General features: G+C 47.7%; 7 protein-coding genes across 7 annotated transcripts; 4 read left to right on the forward strand and 3 right to left on the reverse strand.

Annotated features, from left to right (window-relative positions):
• Positions 1-560: 560 nt before the first annotated feature.
• N7446_013296 (RTA1 domain-containing protein) lies at positions 561-1567 on the forward strand (the record flags this gene model as incomplete). The annotated part of the gene is made up of 3 exons (XM_058522037.1): positions 561-708; positions 771-1019; positions 1080-1567. The coding sequence occupies 3 exons, from the start codon at positions 561-563 to the stop codon at positions 1565-1567; spliced, it is 885 nt and encodes a 294-aa protein (XP_058365514.1).
• Positions 1568-1707: 140 nt separating this feature from the next.
• On the reverse strand, positions 1708-2936 carry N7446_013297 (Zn(II)2Cys6 transcription factor domain-containing protein; the record flags this gene model as incomplete). Its single annotated transcript, XM_058522038.1, has 3 exons — positions 1708-2311; positions 2416-2828; positions 2922-2936. 3 exons carry the CDS (start codon positions 2934-2936, stop codon positions 1708-1710), a joined length of 1032 nt encoding a protein of 343 aa, XP_058365515.1.
• A 410-nt stretch (positions 2937-3346) lies between these two features.
• Positions 3347-5103, forward strand: N7446_013298 (cytochrome P450 monooxygenase; the record flags this gene model as incomplete). Its single annotated transcript, XM_058522039.1, has 3 exons — positions 3347-3728; positions 3784-4571; positions 4624-5103. The coding sequence occupies 3 exons, from the start codon at positions 3347-3349 to the stop codon at positions 5101-5103; spliced, it is 1650 nt and encodes a 549-aa protein (XP_058365516.1).
• Positions 5104-5878: 775 nt separating this feature from the next.
• On the forward strand, positions 5879-6211 carry N7446_013299 (uncharacterized protein; the record flags this gene model as incomplete). The annotated part of the gene is made up of 1 exon (XM_058522040.1): positions 5879-6211. The coding sequence occupies one exon, from the start codon at positions 5879-5881 to the stop codon at positions 6209-6211; it is 333 nt and encodes a 110-aa protein (XP_058365517.1).
• A 730-nt stretch (positions 6212-6941) lies between these two features.
• On the reverse strand, positions 6942-8741 carry N7446_013300 (uncharacterized protein; the record flags this gene model as incomplete). The annotated part of the gene is made up of 1 exon (XM_058522041.1): positions 6942-8741. One exon carries the CDS (start codon positions 8739-8741, stop codon positions 6942-6944), a length of 1800 nt encoding a protein of 599 aa, XP_058365518.1.
• A 2887-nt stretch (positions 8742-11628) lies between these two features.
• On the reverse strand, positions 11629-14574 carry N7446_013301 (hybrid sensor histidine kinase/response regulator; the record flags this gene model as incomplete). Its single annotated transcript, XM_058522042.1, has 1 exon — positions 11629-14574. The coding sequence occupies one exon, from the start codon at positions 14572-14574 to the stop codon at positions 11629-11631; it is 2946 nt and encodes a 981-aa protein (XP_058365519.1).
• A 1992-nt stretch (positions 14575-16566) lies between these two features.
• N7446_013302 (GAF domain-containing hybrid sensor histidine kinase/response regulator) lies at positions 16567-20879 on the forward strand. The gene is made up of 3 exons (XM_058522043.1): positions 16567-16778; positions 16877-20385; positions 20441-20879. The coding sequence occupies exons 1-3, from the start codon at positions 16702-16704 to the stop codon at positions 20689-20691; spliced, it is 3837 nt and encodes a 1278-aa protein (XP_058365520.1). The 5' UTR covers positions 16567-16701; the 3' UTR covers positions 20692-20879.
• Positions 20880-21471: the final 592 nt, after the last annotated feature.

Consider the following 21471-nt stretch of genomic DNA (forward strand, 5'->3'; position numbering starts at 1 on the left):
TAAATAGTAAACTTAGCTATGAGAAATTGCAGCAATCTGACCACTGTCTCAGGTCGCTCAAAATCTAAGTTGTCGTGAGGGTTGGTTGGATAGTCGGCGGGCGTTGTGGTTCTCTAGAGGATCCCTCAGCAAATCATAAAATTCATCCATTTAAATATTGTCTAGTCAAAATTGAGAGACCCCAGTCACAAACAAACGGATTTTCGGTTGTTGTCGTTTTGGAAACCGAACCATTCCTAAATTGGACAAAGTCACGAACACGAACAAACAGTCGCAAAAATAGTGGCGAGTACCCAACGCCCTAACTTCAGCCTTCCCGCAACGGAGCATGGTACGAGTACGAAGCAAATAAGCTTGAGAAACAGGGGTAGGGGTACGTGTATGGAGTACCCCTAAATTGGGTGTCCTTGTATTAGAATTTTGGCCCTTCGCTTGACCTTGTAATATAAAGTCTCTGATCGATCGGTTTCGTTCCCAGTTTCAAATCTAACAACACTCGACCCGTCCAGACCTGACTCGTTCTCCCCCGGCTATACAGAAGGGAAAAAAATATGGCAGCAATGGAGTTCATTTTCTACTACTATACGCCGTCTACTGCGGCGGCAGTCATATTCACTGTTCTATTCGGGCTGAGCAGTGTTTTGCATTTCTATCAGCTCGTGCGGACAAGGACATGGTTCATGATTCCCTTCTTTATTGGCGCAATCTGTAAGTCCAGATCACGATTGCTTTAATTCCGACATAATGCTGATCAGTTCATACCTTACTAGTGGAGACTATTGGTTATATTGGACGTTTACTTGCATCATTTGAGGCCCCGGACTTCACTAAGGGCCCATATATCATGCAAAGCGCATTGATCTTGATTGCGCCGGCGTTCCTTGCTGCGAGTATCTATATGATTCTCGGACGCATTATCTATATGCTTGACGCAGAGAAACTCTCGGTAATCAGGATAGGATGGCTCACCAAAATCTTCGTCGCTGGCGATGTGCTTTCTTTCTTGATGCAGGCCTCAGGTACCTAGATTCTTCCTACCAAAGATGCTCACCAAGAATGCTAAACTGATTGATTTCAAGGTGCGGGACTTATGGTCTCAAATGGAAATGACCCAACCACTGGCGAACACGTTATTATCGGCGGTCTCTTCGTACAAATATTTTTCTTCGGACTTTTTACTATCAGCGCTATTGTCTTCCAAGCTCGCATCTCTAAGGCCCCGACCGCCCGCTCGATGGAGTTGAAAAGTCTGTGGGCGCACCATATGATTGCTCTCTACACAGCCAGTATTTTGATTCTGATTCGTTCTGTCATTCGCGTAGTGGAATACCTGCAAGGCTATGATGGATATCTGATGAAGCATGAGGCATTTATCTACGTCTTCGACGCCCTCCTTATGTTCATTACTGTGCTCGTTCTTCAGCATGAGCACCCCAGCGAGATCAACTGCTTGATCGGCCGGGGCCACAAGTACTCGGAGAAAGTTATTTGGACTCGCGAGTTTGTTCCAGGCTCCGCGCTCGAGACGGGTCCGCCGGGAGAAGTGCGAGGAGAGACAGCTGTGTAAAAATTTGCTCTGTGAGGAGGATACATAATGAGTTTATTATCTATTACTGTTTGAACAGATGTCTTTTAATTAAGCCGTGCGCCGGAATTTAAAGTTGAATAATAATAAATCCATAAACAAAGGTCATCGCTGATCATAAATTATTGTTTCAAAACTTGCGCCACTGCCCATTTTATATGACATTGCCAGTCTGCATCCAAAATTTGTAATATTTCCCCAAGAACGACCCGACCCCAGGATCCAATACACCAATTCTCTCGAGTGATGTGCAAGAACACGCAAAAGTGCGCGAGAATCACCAAGGGAAAAGGCTCGCGGTTTTTGAGCCCTTCCAAAAATTCTGGAGAAGATCGAATAGCCCATCCGCCCACTAATGTCAATGATGTCGGCCCTGAATAGGTAAAAGGGGCTAACTCCTTCATGCTCCGGATCGCAGGCTCGTAGGATTTTCCACCATGAATGCCTGGTTGCTGACCATACTGAGCGTTTAGGCGTTCAAGATGATCGAGCGCCCTAAGGACATCGTCAGGGACAGCCACCTCGGGATTAGTGACATCGAATAAAGGCGCAAAATTGCTGTGTCGAAGGAATTCCATTGCTTGGCCCACGACTGTGTGGACTCCGCGAGCCAAAATCAGAATATCTGCCAAGGCATTTAGACTGGGTCCCTCGTCAGAATTGGAGCAAATAAGTGCGCTCGCAAAGCTGAATACCACTGCAATTGAGGCAAAACTCATCATAGCTCTAGCATTGGATTCGTCAATACGATGCAGATTTTCTGAAAGAGAGACAGTGCCGTGCTCTTATGCACGACCGCGGTATTGAGCCACTCTGTTTGGCGCTCATACTGGCGAATATGAGCAAGGTGCAATGCGGAAATGGCCAGTATTCCGTGCATTAAGAACGGAGTATGTAGTGCTTCTTGAAGCACTGGTATTTCCCAGACTTTTCTTGTCTCCTCATTTCTGGCGAATAGCTTGTGAGTATGCATTATCCACTGTAGCTCAAGTTCCAGGTGATCCAAATTCAGCGGAGCTGCCACCGTTGTCGCACCCAAGGCGGAAATATAGTTGTTGACGGCATGTGATGACATTTCGAAGCTGCCACCCTCGGTTGAAGATTTTCCACCACGCGCAGACTTTGATGACGACCTGCCCGGTTTCTCTGGTTTGTCTGCAAAAACGAAAGGCCCTGGCGAGATGTAGACGCATGTGTCATTGCGCTGAGCGCAATTCTGGCAACATGGCCGCGTCTCCTCACACTGTTAAAATTATTAGCATGTCAAATTCGATCAAGTTCAGTTTCTGTCCATTCAAGGTAAGAGGATCACACACCTTCACTTTTCTTCGCTTACAATTGGAGCATCCATGACGTGATTTTTGATGGGAGCGACGCGTGGCCATATCTAGCTGTAAGCGTTTCGGAGATATTGTAGTGTCTGTGCACTCATTCGTACTCGTGTGAAGCATACAGGGAATTCCAGGCTAGGGAAGCAATATTGGAAACTACCCACGGGGCCATAAGTAAGACGATGTTGGGGCTCCTTCGTCGGTACGCAGATCCGGAAGCAGATAAAATCACGAATACGAGCACGAACCCGAACTTTTCAAAACATTTAGATTTTTATTTTAGAATCGGAAATCTGGATGACTATGTGGGTCCGTTAGCCCGAAATCAATCGATGTACGAGTATGTAGCACGATATAGAGAGTAGGGGTCTCTACAGCCCCCTCCTTTAGTTATTCTTTGCTGCTTGCTCTTTTCTCCTCACCTGCAGCGATGTTCCTATCTTTGCTGATACTAATTGTTGTTGCCTGGGGCCTTGGCGCCCTGGGCCTCCCTCTCTATCGGAACTGGTCCCTTGCTCAGCGATTAAAAGTCCCCGTGATCGTTTCTCCTATACACCACGGACAAATATGGGGACACCTACAGACACTTTTGGAAGCTAAACTACCTATTTCTTGGCAGAGGATTTTTCCTTTTGTTCGAATCTTACGGCCACAATGGGTGTTCCGGGAAAAGCATGCCATCTTCGAAAAGTATGGTAACGTGTTTGCAATCGCCACTCCAGCTGGCTGCGAAATATACGTCGCCGACTCAAAAGCTGCCAGTCAGATTCTCATGCGGAAGAAAGACTTCCCTAAGCCTCTTCACTTTGCAAGTAAGCAGAACGTTGAACCTTGTCGGCTATCTCGAGGTGCTAACATGGTTGCCAGGAAAACTTCAAATATTTGGGAAAAGCTTAGCTACTGTATGTTGCCCCACCCTGCTGAAGACCGATCCTTCACCTATGAAATCGATTGATGGGTATGTTGAACAGGTCGATGGCGCAGACTGGAACCGTCATCGCCGATGTACCGCTGTAGCGTTCTCGGAGACAATTCACGAAGCAGTGTGGAAGGCATCTTGTTCTGAAGCATCTGACCTCTTGAAACTCTTCAAGTCTCAGGATTCTACTTCCAGTACTCATCCTAATATGATACGATTGAGCTTTGCAATTCTCCTGAAAGCGTGCCTTGGCCTAGACAACGACAGTAACAATGCAGACGCAGCCAGTCCGATCACCGATACCGCGATGAAGCAGCTCGAAACCTTTTTCAATATGATTTCGAGAAACCCCGAGGCTCGAAAGGGTGGCCAAAAGTCCCGTGATATCTTTCATGCAAGCTATCAAGATCTCAAGCCCATCATGACAGGCTTGGTGAATTATCGAAGACACCACCCGTCATCAAAAATTGATCTCCTTTCTTCCATGCTAAGCTTACATGGTGCCCAAATGCTGTCCGACGAAGAAATAGAAAGCAATCTGTTCCTTTTCATGTTCGCCGGTCATGAAACGACCGCCAACACACTGGTCTACATAGTTTATCTTCTGGCTATCTTCCCTGAATGGCAAAACTGGGTCATTGAAGAAATTGATGAAATATTCTCTGGGATGCCGTTGGATAATGAGATTTCATACAAGGATATATTTAATCGAGTTACTCGGCTAAAAGCAATAATGGTAACATAGTCCAGTCATATACAATGCACGACAGAAACTGATGAACGCCTAGTACGAAACTCTACGACTTTACGGCCCAGTCGTGAATCTTCTCCGAAGGGCATCTCCCGATCAAGACCAGGCCATCACCAGCTCTGACGGATCAGGTATTCTGATCCCGGCTAGTACTCTGATCAACATTCTTACGCCAGCGTTACACACAAATCGAGATTATTGGGGCTCGGACTCTGTCTCATGGAAGCCAGATCGATGGTTGAGTAAGGAGAACCTCGACAGTGAAAAGGTCGACCACCTTTTTGCATGGGCTGAAGGCCCTCGAGCATGTCCGGGAAGGAAATTCTCACAACTCGAGATATCCGCCGTCATTGTCACTCTACTGCGTCAGACTTCGGTGCAGATTGTACCAAGGCCGGGTGTAAGTCTTGAAGAAGCCAAAATGGAGGCCTTGGAGGTGTTGCAAAATAGTCGGTCTCTCCTTACATTGCACATAGAGCGGCCGGAATTGGTTCATATTAAATGGTGCCCGCGGTAGCGAGGAACCTTACAGCTTATAATAATGGGGTTTCAGAGCATGTTCGTTAGACTTACCTTGTCGAAAGTAAATTACCTGTCTTGTCTTTCAAGACTAGCACTAAAAGCGGATATTCATTCGGATTATGAACAACTACATCCATACATCTACATTCGCAATGTCAATAAGCATTGAGGAAACACCTTGCCCTCAAAATAACTGGTTGAAAGTCTGGTAGATGCTGGAAAAGCAGGGGAAACCTGTGGCCATACGCCTTGAAATTCAAATTATCGTCGGGAATGAAGGCGACTCACCTCCTCTTTAAGCTAGAGAAGAACGGTGATTGGGACCGAAGATGGCAATGTTAAATAGAACGCGCAGAAACAAGTAAATGAGAACAGTGTGTTCTGAACTAAGCCTTCACCGTCACGTATACATCTTTCTTGGAGTCAGGATGATAAAGCATAACTCCGTGCGATTTATTTGTCGGTTGAGCGACGCAGCAGACGGATGCCCTATCCCCAGAGCCATCCTTACATTGGCCGATCTTTCGCTTCCAGTCTGGACTGTGGCCCATCTAGCCCCCCCCCTAGCAGCAGAATATCAACCTTGGATTCGTCACCTTAACCTTCCGAGAAGAGTATGGAGGACTCAAGCCAAACCCTGTTTATCAAACTTTCGCAATCGTGAAATACGAAAGTCCACGAACTTCCTAGTTCGGCCGAACTGGACCTGGTGTGATTTTATCGAAGATGTCCACCACACCAAGTACCCTCCCGGTCCCCAGATCTTGGAAATGACAAAGGCTGTCTATGAGATTGATTTCCCTCTCAGCACACTCCAGGATATATTTGTTACCAACATCGTTAACGCTGATAAGAACCTAGCTGCTACGCGCGTGCTTGAGTCCCGCGAAAGGCTTGGTTCCCTGATTACTAGACCGGTCGGTTGGGAGGCTCCCTCTGTAGCGTTCCATGCTTTGCTTGGTTCGCGAATTGGAAGACTGGTCTCGTATTTTGTTCTGGGTGCATATGGTCAAGACGTGAAGCAGGTTACGAGAATCGTTACTTTCCATTCTAGTGACTATCGTCGTAACCTCAATATACGGTTTGATATTGAGGATGCTTGAGTGGCTCTCTCTGGGTTCGAATATCGTGGTTCTCTACAAGTTAGCTCCTTGGATCATTGGTGGAATTTCTCAGCATTGGGATGGCTATGAACACGAGTTGAATATTCAATTTCACTCAGCGAATTGACTAGGCTGGGCCTTTTTGTAATTAGTCTTTTTCCTAATGGGGTTGGCTTCTCATCCATAACATATTGCTAAGCTCATAGGTATTATGAGGCTGAATTTTTCATAAGCGTAGGAGGCGGGGATAAAAGATCTTCATTTCTATACACTCCAATGAGTCCAAAGTCCGAAATTTCACATGGTTTGTATCAGTAGTAGTCATCAATAAATTAAAACAAACATGACGCGGACGAGGGTATGCGATATATTAAGACAAGCACACAAACAGGAAAGCCACCAAAAAAGAGTATTCAAATGAGCACCAGGCTCTAGAAAGGAACAACTTCCGTCGCATCAAAGGAGTTCAGCTGATTCATCGAGAGAAAAGCCACGAATATCATGGTCAGGACCATGGATGGACCGGGAATACGGAGAATCATGCCCTAGGGGGACATAGTAATGACTGCTTGGGATGATATCAGGACATGGTTCCGGGATTATAGTGAGTTCAAAAGATCTTGTGCCATCTCCGACCTGATATTCACAAGTCGCGACTTAGAAGATGTGATTTGATGTTGACTTGCGGGCCACTGTCGTAAATAAACAATTGCCCGGTCAACACCATCACTCACTGCACCTTGAGGTCATCGGCGTATCCAAGGAATTCCCTCCGGTCATCGCAAACCCGAGCATACTCCAGAAGCAGTCGATAGACGTAAATCTGCATATCCTCTCTTCGAAGGACCTTCTCACCCCAGCTCTTGCCAGCAAGAGCGATCTTGCGAGCGACATCATCATGGCCATTAAGGAAATAGTCCATGAGTCCATATACGTCCAAGTAGGTAATATCCATCGGAACGAAGTGCACCCATGGAATGAGACGTGTGTCATGCCATTCATTATAGATCGTCGATTTAATAGGGAGAGAAGTGGAGAGCAGGAAGCCTCGATACCGGCCGCTGAAGGAGTTTCCATCCAGATCGGGCATGTACTTGTAGTTATACATCGTCTTCATGGGAATCCCAGGCATCGTTTCGTAATATGTATCCATGTAGGGACAGTGCGGGTCCGAACAGAACAGATGCATGAAGCCCGTTTCGGTGCGTCCGTCAAGGAGCTGTGTGAGAGAGACGTTCGGGCTGAATCCGTAGTCTTTGTAGTTGGGGAGTTTGAAGTTCGCTCCGTGGTATCCGTCTTCCTCGGCCTTTTGCACTGAGGTTGTATTCATCATTGACAGGAATCGATGTCTTTGGAAGCCGAACCAGTTGTCTTCGTGGGTGTGGCCTCCAGTGGCAGCACCGCGCCATACAATCTTGTCATATTTCTTTTCCCAGGCTCCGCCGTGGTTCTTTTCTCCTCCGGAGTAAAAGTCGTTGTCGGCCCAATACATTGCTGGGGGAAGCAGGATCTCGTTATTCATAGGTAGCTTGGACCCACCGAACAGTGGGAGCAGCTTGTGCGAGGTCGACACTGACACCGGCGCAATGAAGGTGCCATGTAACGCCTGAAGCTCCGGGCGCACACAGGCATCTTTAGCCAAGGTGAAATTTGAGACATAGCCGTGGTATGAAATTCTGTTGAAGTTTTCAAACTCCCAGGGAGGGGTGGTAAAGTTGATACGGGCGATGTCGCTATTTCGCGCTGGGCTGCCTTCCGGACAGCCAACACGGGCCATAGACCAATATCCCCCTTCGCCAGGAACTCCGAATTCGGGGTCGAAGGGTTCCAGCGTCTCTTTATCCCACTTTGACAGAGACATATACTCGGATACGACATCCTTTGCGTCCAAGATGGCCTTACTCGATCTCTCCTTATCCATGTACTCGTTGATTGTCTCCCAGGGAACAACAAGACGGGTCTCATCCATAACATTTATCGGCATGTCGAGATCCGGAAGGCGATCTTGAAGTGTTTCGACCAAACTGTGCCAGATATCCATCCAAGGTCTCTGTTCGTCGGTGACTATTTTCGCAACTTTGTCGCGGAGAACAATGCGGGTGGGGACGCTTCTCGTTTGCCGGCGCAATTCCTTCGGTTCGATGGCCCAGTACGGGGAGAGGTCATGGTATATTTGGTCGAAAAATTCCTCGATGATTAGGGCATTTTTCGACTTCGCAAATTTAAACCACTCCGCAAATCCGGGCGGAGGATGACGCCCATGGCGTGATCGGTACCGATTGGCCGCGGATGCCAGGTCGCCGGACTCGTTTGCCAACAAACCTTCCAGTTCGGCCTCTGCAGTTTCAATCAAAGCATCAATGGGGTGACTACCTCTGGGGGAGGCATCTCCGAGCGGACCGGTTTTCACGAGGGTGATCTGGGGGTCGGGGGAGTCACGCCATAGGTAGAAGAGACCGAGAATTGTAAAGACTGACAGCGCAATCGCGTAGATTGGCCGGGAGGCAAATCTGGCTATAAGATTATGCATCCTGAGATTCGGTGAAGGGAATCCTGAAGCCGGTCGAATTTAGGGGATCTAAGTTGGTTTAGATCATACCGGGATGTTATAGTACCAAAGCTTGCAATAGCGCGGCGACTGGGATAGAGAAGAGGGTAGAGAAGAGTCACCAGTTCATAGGTAGTAACCCCTACTCTGGAGAGATAAGAAAAGAAAAAGAAGGCAAAGACTGGGCATCTCTCAAAACTGGCTTTAATAATCTAACCCGCATCGGGCAAGCGTGGGGCCCGAGGGCCCGGTTTAAGTTGTCAACTCCGCGTTCATCCTGGAACGCCACAATGTTTTGCTATCTTTAATATTTGCAACTTCCTATATAAATATTATTCTATATGCTTCCCTTTGCTGTTAAAAATCATCAAGAGAATTATTGGACGCCAAGACTATATGCGGGGTTGCGACCATCGCAATCCCTCGTAGTGCTCTGAGCCTATCATGCGGCTTGACCCGTTCATAACGTGCTCCTCTTGTGGGCCAAGACCCTGCCGTACCCACTTTTACCACTTTGCCACTTCGGCTGGCGTTATTTCCATAGATTTGAATCGCAGTCTTAACAAATAAATAACTCAAGGTCAATAAGCCCAAAGAGTAAACAGCATATGCAAAGTCATTACCTGCTTATGGATAAGCTTGCAAGTTCCGCTTCCGCTTCCGGATGCTCCAAGAACAACTCACCGTTGGAAATTCTTGGCTGCATTGACAATGTTCGAGTTTAGTATATACAGGACCTCATACATGCAGGGACCAAAAACACTTCTAAGGTGAGTGAGGATAAATAGCGATGGTGTGAGATTCACATCAGTAGGGTTAGCTATGCAGCCAGCCATTATATATCCTCAACGTCTCTAAATGATGTTACACTTTTGTCATATTTTCCTAGCCATAATTAATGAACAGCTCTAGAGATATTGTTTTACAAGTTAAGCAGTTGGAGTCAAAGGAGTCGGATTAGGCCTGGTTCCTGAAATTTATCTTTTAAGTTGATCAACTTTTGGCAGTTCTGCTGGCATTCACCGCCTGCCTGATATGACTGTATGCGCTGCGTGGACTTAGATACCTTTTCTTCCTCTCTCTGCTTCTTCTATCCTCCGTCCGCCTAGCTAAGACTGAATATCACCAGTTTCCTCGCTCCATCTTTGTCGAGACTAACTGATCCTATAGTTTTGATTGTAAGCATTTGCCAACCTTCCTAAGACCCATAAATGATTCCACAACCAAAAGGGGTAAACATGGTTCTATAAAGTTCACTATCAATGCGTATTTTCTAGAGGGCCACTTCTACGCCCGTTATCACGATAGGCACACCGAAGTAGGGCTTTGCTGGTGGGATTTTCACAACTGAACATGCTTGCATCCTCCTCATATTCCCTTTTAAATAGTGCGAAGGCCGATTTTTATGCCGGACTTTCCTCGTCCATTTAGATATGTTCGCCGCTTGAACCCGATGGGCCATTGGGGCCCGTGTTGCCAAGTTCGCCCGGGGGGCCCGGTGGACCAGGAGCGCCCCGCAACTGGCCACTCACGGTCGGATCTCGGAGGATGTCGAGCATAATTTGACGCAGGGTGTCAGCAGTGATCCCTTGGGACGGCTTATGCTGTGTATTAGACGACCTGCTTCGTGGGGCGCGTGAGGTTGACACACGGCGAGAGGAGGTCCCAGCGTTAGACGGCAAAGGGTCCGGGTATGGGTATTGCGATGGGTCTGGGTAAGAGTATTGCGGACCGTCAGGACAGAGGTTGGGTGTGTCAGGTGTTCGTGAAGAATGCACTAGATAAAATAGCAACAGAGCAAATCTGATAATATCTTGGGTATCAAAACCAGGGCATTCGGCAGAGAGAAACCGTGAAAGGTTGGCAGATACATAAAACTCCTTATAGAAGCTTCTCGGACGGAATTGTTGAGGAGACTGAGCAGAATAAATACAGACACCTGCCCTTTCGCCGTCCTTTGTTGACGGGGCTAAATGTATAGTAGTGGAAGGTCGCCATTTATGGGCTTATTATAAAATTGGTTTCCCGGAAGGGCCGAGATCGGTCGTGGTAGATACTTTCTTCCACGTATAACTTACTAGTTAATGAGAACGTACTAGGGAGGGACTTGATGGGAATCCGGGAATGGCTCCCACATCTAGAGTTACACATTTCTTGACGAGCGAAAAACCAGCTTATCGCAATTTAATGGCTGAGAAACCTTTAACTGAGGTTTCTTAGTATTTATAGAAGTATACTGATGGTCTAACCACCTGAATGCCTTAAGGTTAACGGATCGATGCTCTAACAATTAGGTAATATGTGCCGCTTCTTAGCCCTTGGATGTATGCAGTCGATATAGGTTGTCTGGTTTTGTTCAGTAATATCCCGAAGAGATATTACCCGATCACTGAGCCAAGCCGCTTCACAGCGTAATAGGGCCATAATTACAATCGAGGGCAATATTAGGTTTCTGTGAGATGTCGCAGGTGGTACAGCCATGTGGGCTTTCTTATCATTGGGTCCAGTCATCATATTCAGGTGTAAGCATACCAAGATTCTATGATATTCATATTATAATCTCTACAAGCCGGTCACAGCGTATACTTTTTCGTGATTTCTAGCGCATCTGCCGACTATTTCGCGATTCTTTGCAATAAAGACCGTAAATCTTGCCGATTGACCGGTTTCGCCATGAATACATCCATCCCAGACGCAAAGGCCTCTTTCTGAGCATCGACATTGTCTAACGCTGTCAAGGCCACTATGGTTGTCGGGTCCAACGGCAGATTTGATGACTTATGGGCATTCCGATATTCTCTTTCAAAACGACGAATTTCTCGAGTAGCTTCGAGACCGTTCATAACTGGCATTGAGATGTCTTCTTCAATTAGAACGTGTTGAAATAGATGGAGCTTTGCATACCTATGATGACTGCTGCAAACTTTCCAGAGTGGGCCCGGAAAGTCTTTACAGCCTCAAGTCCATTTGTTGCCGTCATGATATTCCAGCCCTCTTTCTTTGCATAAGCAACCAGAATTTGCAGGTTTATTTGGTTATCATCAACCAGTAAAACTGATAACTCATCGTTGACTGTATCTTCTGCTGCGATGGACGGCGGAGCTCCTTCAGCGATAGGTGTAGGGCTTTTGATTCGGTCATCGAGATCATATTTGAGGTGTTCCTTCTCAGAGGATCCCGTGGTGTCTAACATTGGTCGTTTGCCGAGTTTCATTCTTTCATTGGGCGGGTCCCGGGGCCCAACATCGAGCGGGATTTTTGACGAGTTTGGCATTTCGACCCAGTGAGTTGGCTTATTGGCCTCAGGATCCCGACCATCTAGCCGAAGAATACAAAGACTCAACGCTTTGGCTAGTTTGCGAGGTCCACATGGCTGACTTATATATTCGATAATGGATTCTCGCTTTTGGTTCGCTGCACGTGCGAACATGGTATGCGCCTTTTCAGGAGACTCGCAAATGACAATGAGGGGCGAAACGTCACAATCTTTTCCATCGATGATGGAGCCGATATTTTGCAGTTGGTCTTGCTCTTCATCTGGGTCGTCGAGATCTGTTTGAACCGCCATGTAAAAGTCACAAGGGTCGTTGTTATCCGCGGAAGGAGACACCCGTTTGACAGTCAAATGGAACCAGTCTTGGCATAAATGCTCCAGAGATTTGTAGAGGGTAATGTCTCGCGGTGACACAAGCGATGAAGCAAACCCTAACAAGCCAATGGTTTTGCCCTCCGCCCATTTTCTTATCTCTCTGTAAGCCTCGTTTGATGAAGCACCATCCGACGTATCTTTTTCTGGGGCAACGTTCAAAGGCACCTCAATTGATATTTCTGTGCCATGACCTTTTTCAGAAGAGACTTCAATAGAGCCACCAATAGAGACGAGCGCTTGGCGGACGATGCTGAGACCGAGTCCACTTCCAGGGGCTAGTCCATCCTCTTGCGAAAAAGGAGTGAATAGGCCGTCCCGAAGGTATTCCGCGCTAATGCCCTGGCCAGTGTCTTTGACAGTCAGGGTGACCAAGCATTGGCTATCCAGCCCCTCGGAGGCTGTGGAACCCTCAGAACTATCACTCATCTGGCGGTTGTGGGGAGCTGACTTCAGTCCCACATATATGAAGCCCGAAGGGGTGTACTTCAGTGCATTGCCAAAAACATTCATCAGAATGCGTCGCCAACAACCAGCGCTTGTGAGAAAGGCCCATTCTTCAGCCTCTTGAATGTCGAGTATAATAGTCACCTGCTCTGTTGGTAGGGAGATGGACATGGAAGATTCATTGTTGGTCACCTTCTGAGGCTGAGCCCGGGGATGATGGTAAAAGCTATGACCAGCAAAAACACTCTCCGCTACCTCTTCAAGAACGGAATCAAGCTGCACAGGGGCATAGGCCCTGTCACTGCTGTTTGGTGGGTTGCGCTGGAGCTTTGCCGGTTTTAGATCCGGTACATCAATTTGTTTCTCATGATTCGCATACTTCTCCCCTGAGTCAGATTTGAACTTCTTCATGTAGGTGAAGTCGAGTAAATGGTTGATGGTGTCCAAAAGCGTCCGGCCGCACGACTCAATTGTATGTACCATGCCTTGCTGAAGCATATTCATGGCCGTGTCACTGAGAATATCCGCAGTTCCCAATATTCCATGGAGAGGGCTTCTCAGCTCATGTGAGATGTTGCTGAGCAGGTCTGTTTTGGCTTTCTCCGCCATTTCAGCATCAGATCGATGGATTTCTGCCATGACACTATTGCCAAAAGCGCGAAGATATGTGAGTTCTATTTCGGGAGTGAAGACGCGTTCTGGAGATTTCGTCCAGATAAACATCCCAGAAAGCCACCTACCTTTGTGGGAATCCCACAAAGGTAAGAAGATAATGCTTCTGGCACCTTGAAGGACTTTAACCAGAGCATTGGCATTTTGCGTATGGTGAGGCTTCCGCCTTCTCTTCTTCCTTTCCGAGCCTGAATTCGTCTCGGCGCTGCGGGAGGTATTACCACCGCTACTGTCATCAGACAGTAATCCGTTTTCATTGTAGTTGAAGATCTTCCCATGTGGGTATCGACCCAATAGGGCCTTCAACAATGAATCACCCATTGCATAATTGTGGCCCGGCTTACCATGGTCGATGCTAGAGGATGTTGACGTTGAGAAGCCTAGCATTCGGCAAGTGGTGATATCTTTGTTTTCAATGCCCGAGGCGAAGGGATGCATGGGCCTTGGCGGGCTTCCAGAGTCTGCACTTTCATCGCTGCTTGTTGTTGCGCCGTGTACCCACGCTTCACGCGCTTTTTGGAATTCATCCTGGTCAAGCTCTCCAAACGACTCAACTCTTGCATCAAGGAAAACAACCCCTTCCACCTCGATAGACTCTCGGATCAAGTTTGCCGCCCGGGAGAAGATCTTCTCGAAAGCAGATGGGACAGTTTCCTCTGGTGCGTCGTCAATTGAAACAGAGCTTCTGAGCGTCGCCTTATTTTGCTGATTCGCTTCGTCCGAATTTGGTTGATTCGAAATCAATCTTGAATCGGTTCCACTTGATGAATGGGTTGCTGAAGTTGTCGTAGGCTTGACCTTAGAATCGGGATCCTTCCGGATAGTGTTCGAAAGAGGGGGTTTTGAAGAGACTTTGGCAGAGGGGCGGTAAGGAAGTTGCTGAGATTCGGGGCTATCCTGGACGTCTTGTATATCCTGTTGCCGCTTGTTCAATTTGCCCTCCACGGCCTCTCCAGATTGCCGTGTTGCAGTGTCTTGCTCGCTCGCCTCAAGCCATGAACCCCGAAGCGTAGCCTTGCCCTCAACGAAGCTCCCCAAGCCAACTATCATTCTTTCTGTTTGATGATGTCGGCTTTTGCATTGCGCCATGCTCAAATGTTCCATGACAGTCTCTGCCATGTCCTTCATAAATAATATGGATGACTCGTCGAGTCCCATCTTCCTGGGCTTTTTATCCATTACGCAGTATGACCCGATTGTAATCCCTCTAGGACTGACAATGGGTACTCCAGCATAAAATCTTACCCCAGAAAGATTGTCAGCTAATCTGGATTGCTTGAAACGGCGGTTGTCCCTTATGTCTGGTATCACTAAAACACTGCCCCCAGCAATTGCTGCATCATTTGAAAGCTCCGATAGTGGCAGGGCTGCAACGTCTTGACAGATGCCCTTTTCCTTCGGCAAGAGACAACATCCTAGCAACAAGCTGTCACAATTGCGATCTAACGGCGCTCCACTGGCCTCCGCAAGAATATATTGATGAGTAGGACCAAAGAGCGAAATCATGGCCCTCTGAGCGCCCAGCGTCATGGCGCCCAATTGGGCGAAGGCCGTTAAGGCACGGTCTTTCGAAACAAGTGCAGAGAACGTATTTTGTCCAGCATCGTCAAATGGAGCATATTGGTACGCTGAGTGACCTTGTGGTAGATATCTCTTGCCCAATCAGTACACGAATGACTTGCGCACAAAGCATTCGGGTCACTCCAAATGGGGGCATACCTGTAGAATTCTCTTTCCTTTGCAAGACTGTAGGATGACTGTTTTTCGTGTAACGAATTCATTTTTTTGAATATAATGACGCCCTGGCATATCAAACTAAATTGGCCAAAAAGATATTTATAAAAGGCAATCCTTCTTGGCAATCAATGATATCATATCGACACCTACGTCATTGCCGTCCGGGTAGACCGATTAAGTGGGAGCCAATCAGTGTCCCCTAAAAAGTTGAGTTTTCTTCAGAACTGAGACTCTCCTCTGCATCGAGCTGTGTATCTCGTTGCCAGTTGCAAAAATGCTGCAAAAAAGACACATGGGACCGCAAATTTCTGGAGACCTAGCTCATCGAAGTAGGAGGGTGTTCTCAACCCCAGGCATTTGGCGTAGCAAAAATGAACAAACTCCTTGTGGGAAGTAAACCTTGAAGAGAAGGTCCCAGATTGGTGAGCCTAAAGCCTACTGGGCATTGTTGCAACAACCAGCGCCGCAATGGATATCGTGAGTGCAAAGAAAGAAAAATGCTCTGAGTCTTGGTCCTCTAGGAGGGTCTTCCGGAATGAAGGTCGATGTACCACTGGGACCATGGGGTAGATATAATCGAGGTAGTCTTGCATGATAGGCTTAAAGAGGCATCGGTCACAAATGTCGTCAGTTCGATGTGTATTCTGGGAACCTGATGTCCCTGAGGTCGCACCGCGACCGAGGAACTTCATTGATGGTAGGAAATATTCTCCACAGCTAAGTCCTTGGAGCAGGCATACCGTCGCTTGGGGCCTCTTGCCTTGGAGGGTGACACGAATGTACATGATTCAGTCGCTCGCATCTTACGCATAGTATATGACCAGACTGTGAGCGTTTCGGCATTTAACTTTTCGTTTCCAACAAGTGCCACATACCTGGGATGACATATCTGCTCGAAGAGAAGGTTTAGATGCCTGCAACATTCCGAATTCTGGAACACAGTATATACAGGTCCGTCCAGCCGATGTTCTACAACGCAAGTACACGATATCACCGCCTTCCTCAAGCAGAATGGTAGGCAGAAAAGTGTTGATTAGGTAAGGATCGGCACCAACCCCTTAAATGTTTATAAATGGAGTATATAGTCAGTATAGAGCTCATCTGCTGGAGCCAGGGATAAGCTATATAGGAATATTGTAACATCTATTGTATCGCATGGAATGCCACAGGGATAAAACAAACAGAGCAAAGAATCTTCTTGTCGTCAAGACTTCGATCGGACCAATAATCAAGACTCTCTCGATCATTTGAGTGGCTTCAAGCCACCACTTATCTAATCCCTTTGAACTTCCTCTCCACACCCCGCTCCCACTCCTCACATTTTTGAAGCCCTCTCAATGACTCTGTCCTGCTTTCTTTCCGAGGGAGGCTTCGAGGAAAGAAAGCGCATATGTTTATAGCACTACCGCATGCGCATGATTGTTTCGACTCTCAGGCGCAATGTCGCGTCCAGCCTCGTTACGGGACACCCCGTACCAAACCAGCTTTGGTACATCAAACGAGCGTGAATTCTATAAGTAACTCTACCAGATTCTCTTGCATCTAGATCGTACCCGACTGCGCTATCAACCTCTGCCAAACGCCAGTAGGCTAATCATACGACCTGCTTCCACAGGTACTTACCGCCGTACCATTTGAAAGCGCACGCCCTTCACCATATCGGTCCCATTACTCCGTCGAAGGAATTTGTCGCCCGATCGTCGGTGGACCCCGTTCTGACGGCGTTTGCCCAACTGGGTACTTTGCGACTCGATGCCCAACGCACCCTGATTTCACTATTCAGTCGAAACGAGCAGCACATTCTCACCGAAGCCACCCGAACCCTAAGCCTACAAGATGACACCGACCACAATTGCCAGGATGAGCTTTGGCTCGGTAGCTGCACGGTGTCATATGATCGCAGTTTCTGCAGATCTGTTATGAAACCGGCTGCAAATGCGCAAACCCCTATTGACGGAGTCTTCGTCGTGCCAGATCTCACACAAGATGACGAGTTCAAGGACCACCCTGATGTCACGTCGTTCCCGAATGTTCGATTCTTAGCCTCTAGCCCTATCATCAGCCCAAAGGGTATCGTGATAGGTGCCTATACAGTTCTCGACGATAAACCACACGGTCCTTTGGATACCAGTTTGCTGAAGTTCCTGGCTGATGTAGGGGCCACTGTCATGAATTATTTGGAAACAAGCCGGGCGAGAAGTCAACATCTCCGAAGCGAGCGTATGATTGTTGGACTTGGGAGCTATCTGGAGGGGAAAGGCAGTTTGCGCAACTCGTGGCTCATCGAAACCGATGATCCTCGAATCCGGGCTGATGAAAATGACACATCCGAGGGCCATGTCAATCAAGAACAACAGGAGAAGCAAATTTCCCAGGACGTGCATTTGGCCATGGCACGAAATGCCCCGTCTAGTCATCTGCCTTTCCATCCGTATAACCTTCATATTCCCCGGAATCAGACGCCTCAGCCCAATGAGGAGAGTCATCAGCCGATGGTCAAGATAGATACCAGCAGACGAGATGCCAAGGCGCAATCCAAGCTCGACCAGACATCCAGGGCAGCCATCACAGTTGGCGATGAGCAAAAATCACCGAGAGAAGATTACGCAGCCAAGGTGAAGGAAACCTTTTCTCGTGCGGCCAACCTCATTCGCGAGAGTATCGAAGTTGAAGCGGTTGTCTTTTTCGATGCCCAGTTTCGCTCTCAAGAGTCTTTGGTCGACCATACGAAGTCTGACACTGAGAGTAGTGGTCTCGAGAGCTCTTCTTATTCCTCGAGTGATGATGAGACCAAATATCAAGAAGCGCTTGGACAGCAGGATCTTCTGGGTGCAGATCAAGATAACCCTGCTGGCAAAAACACGTTAAATCCCTGCCAGATACTTGGATTCTCAACCTCAAGTGCGTCCAGCGTCAGCGAAGAATCGAACGAAAATAACCAAATCGCATTATCAGAGTCTTTTCTCGGGAGACTCCTGCACCGTTATCCGCGAGGAAAGATTTTCAACTTTGGCGAAAAAGGCACAATCTCGTCCGATGATACCAGTGATGGTGTTTTTAAAAGATTCTTCCGGCGCACTGGGGGCAAGAAGTATAAGAAAACACGGAAAGCTTTAGTACGCCAGGATGCCGAAGCGCTTCTTCAACTCGCGCCCGATTCTCGAAGCATCGTTTTCTCGCCGTTGTGGGATTCACACAAAGGAAGATGGTACTCAGGAAGTCTTACGTGGACACGAGCCCCCCATCGTGTGTTCACACCCAATGAGGAATTAGCTTTTCTACTGGCATTCGGAAATAGTGTTATGGCTGAAGTACATCGGCTCGGTGCCCACTTTTCCGAGCGGGCAAAGTCAGATCTACTTGCAGGACTCAGTCATGAGCTTAGGTCTCCTCTTCACGGAATTTTCGGTACTGCGGAGCTCCTCAATGATACTGTGATCGACGCGCTACAGCGTGGTTTCGTTCATACCATCGGGGCTTGTGCATTTACACTCTTGGGTTCAATCAACCAACTTCTTGAGTATGCCAGCATAAATGATGTTCGGCCAAACTCCCTCGCTAGAACTCCTGGTGGAAGCCAACCTAAACCTTTTTCAGGGCGCAGTTCCGCCGATGAGAGTCCAAGCTATGGGAGGGTTGATGTTGACTCCTATGTTGAACTCGATGCTGCCGTGGAAGACGCCGTAGAAACAGTCTTTGCGGGCTTTTCTTTCTTCGACAGCTCACGCTCTCCTCTTCGGGGCGTTGCCGGCTTCTCATCACCGAGCAAACCATTCATATCCCAAGGGGGAGTTAAGGTGATCCTAGATATTGATTCTGCAAAGAGTTGGAAATTTTCAACTCGGCCCGGCGCTTGGCATGTGATCCTAACGAATATCTTCGGGAATGCCCTCAAGTTTACTCAAAGCGGGTACGTCCATGTCTCCTTGAAGGCAGCCCCAGTTGAATTTGGAACGAATGGCGAGGCCACACGGTCAAAGGCCACGCTGACCATCAAAGACACTGGATGTGGCATTGACCCAGACTATCTCAACAACGGCTTGTTTACTGCTTTTTCCCAAGAAGATAGCATGACAACTGGTAATGGACTTGGGCTCAACATCACCCATCGAATAGTATCCTCACTTGGGGGTGACATTCAAGTCAACTCTCAGAAGGATATTGGCACTGAAGTTATCACGACCGTGACTCTCGATCACATCTTCGAGTCTGATCCTTTGGATGGCCTCGATACTCAGTCCCCTGCACCAATGACAAAAGCACTTGTTCAGGATAAATCCATTGGTGTGTTAGGTCTAGGGATATCTGACTTGGACACTGCACTTTGTTCATCCTTGCAAAAGCTCTGTCGAGATTGGTTTGGCATGAATGTTTCCTTGGTTGTCCCGTCGCAGACACAATTCGACCACTGTGACTTTTACATTTCGCCCCATGAATTCCTAGATCTTGGGAATTTAGAGATTAAGCCTATTGCCCCTGGTCCAAATACCCGATTCACTTCTCCTGTCATCATCATATGCCCATCCCCAAGGATTGCGCATTCGATGTCTGCGAGCGCCCAGAGGCGAGGAGATACAGAGGTCCTTGAGTTTATTAGCCAGCCATGTGGGCCACGCAAGTTGGCAAATACATTGGAAATTTGCATCAAGCGTCAACAGCAACGGCTTGATTCTGCGAGTGGTAAAAATGGAAGACGACCAAGGCCAGCCGAGTCTTCAGCCACCGATGATGATCTTGAAGGGAATTCGCTTCTCAACACGCCTACCAGCGGTTTCAGCGAAGAGCCTAAGACTGAAATAGAAGACCGCACACTTCTTTCCAGCCAGCTCTTGAAGAGTATCCCTACGCGGCAAATTTTATCTCCAGGTGATGTGGATGGCCCATATATGTCTCCGGTTGCTGCGGAAGAAGACGTGTTTTTCGCAAAAGTACTTGACACAGGATCCGAGCCTCGGCCGATTCCTCCGATGACTGTCCTCCTTGTGGATGACAATGATATCAACCTACGGCTCTTGGTAGCATTCATGAAAAAGTTGAAATGTGACTACGCGCTTGCACAAAATGGAGAAGAAGCTCTGGACTTCTTCAAGGCAAATGCCTCCAATATCGGCATTATCGTTATGGGTAAGTCATAAGTCAATTCATATAGTACTCCTTTGGAAACTAATAATTTCAATAGATATCTCCATGCCGATCATGGACGGCCTCGTAGCCACAAGGCGAATCCGTGAGTTTGAGAAGTCGTTGGCAAACAAGGACCGTGTCACGATTGTCGCTCTTACTGGCCTCGCGCAAGCCGACGTGCAACGCGATGCTACGGGATCTGGTATGGATTTATTCCTGACAAAACCCGTGCGGTTGGACAGTCTAGTGCCAATCATCAAGGGCATACTACCCATAACCCATCCCATATGGGAAAGTCAGAAGTGATCCATGCGTTCAGCCCCACGTTGCATTTCGTAACGATTGAACTGGCGTATCTTTTCCCGGTGCCCTTCTGCAATTTAGCGAAACGAATTGGGTAAGCGAGGTAGATGGCCCAGTTAGGTGTGTAGTACAATAGAGTGCATTGTGTGAAGAGACTGAACGCTAGCCTGTTCCACGGACCAGCGGGAAATGCATATATTGAAATGGGGACGGCTCGATGGCAATCTGAGATAGCAGACGGGTCGATATCAATGGAGAGAAGACAACCAACCACTCCCATGCCCACCGTAGGCGTAGAGAGTAAGTAGTCTCAGGAAGCGACTGAAGTACTGAACTTGAAGCTATATCATGAATGAAGAATCTGGTGGAAAAACTGTAGTCATATTGATGATGGATGGATGCCCTTCCTAGGAGAAGACTGCATGCAAGCTTCCTAGGGCATTTGCGACACCTTGGCCAATAATACGCTACAGTCACGGGTTCCACCACTACACTATATAGACTGGCCTATTCGTGGGCGGTGAGGTCCTAGATTATCCTTTCACCGTACGTCCTAAGGCATCCATTCATGCTTTAAGTTAGACCGAGTCAACATCCTCAGTCAGAAAGAGGTCCTGACAATTATCCCCCTCCTTAGAGACCACGTCCCTAGGGTCTTGCAGTGAAATGGGTCATACCTATCGGCCGTATTGGTCCATTAAACTATGCATGGCAAAACCCTCCGACCTTAGAAAGGAAATCCCGATATAGGAAAATGTATCCAACGTCGGCTGGGCTATACAT

The sequence above is a fragment of the Penicillium canescens genome, assembly GCF_028828765.1.
Source record: "Penicillium canescens strain IBT 15451 chromosome Unknown utg000011l_segment0_segment0, whole genome shotgun sequence".
NCBI lineage: Eukaryota > Fungi > Ascomycota > Eurotiomycetes > Eurotiales > Aspergillaceae > Penicillium > Penicillium canescens.

Coding starts and splice junctions, on each gene's coding strand:
- N7446_013302 (XM_058522043.1), top strand. CDS start 16,702: ATGTCGCGTCCAGCCTCGTTACGGGACACCCCGTACCAAACCAGCTTT. Junction 16,779..16,876: donor AACGAGCGTGAATTCTATAA/GTAACTCTACCA, acceptor CTGCTTCCACAG/GTACTTACCGCCGTACCATT. Junction 20,386..20,440: donor TATCGGCATTATCGTTATGG/GTAAGTCATAAG, acceptor TAATTTCAATAG/ATATCTCCATGCCGATCATG.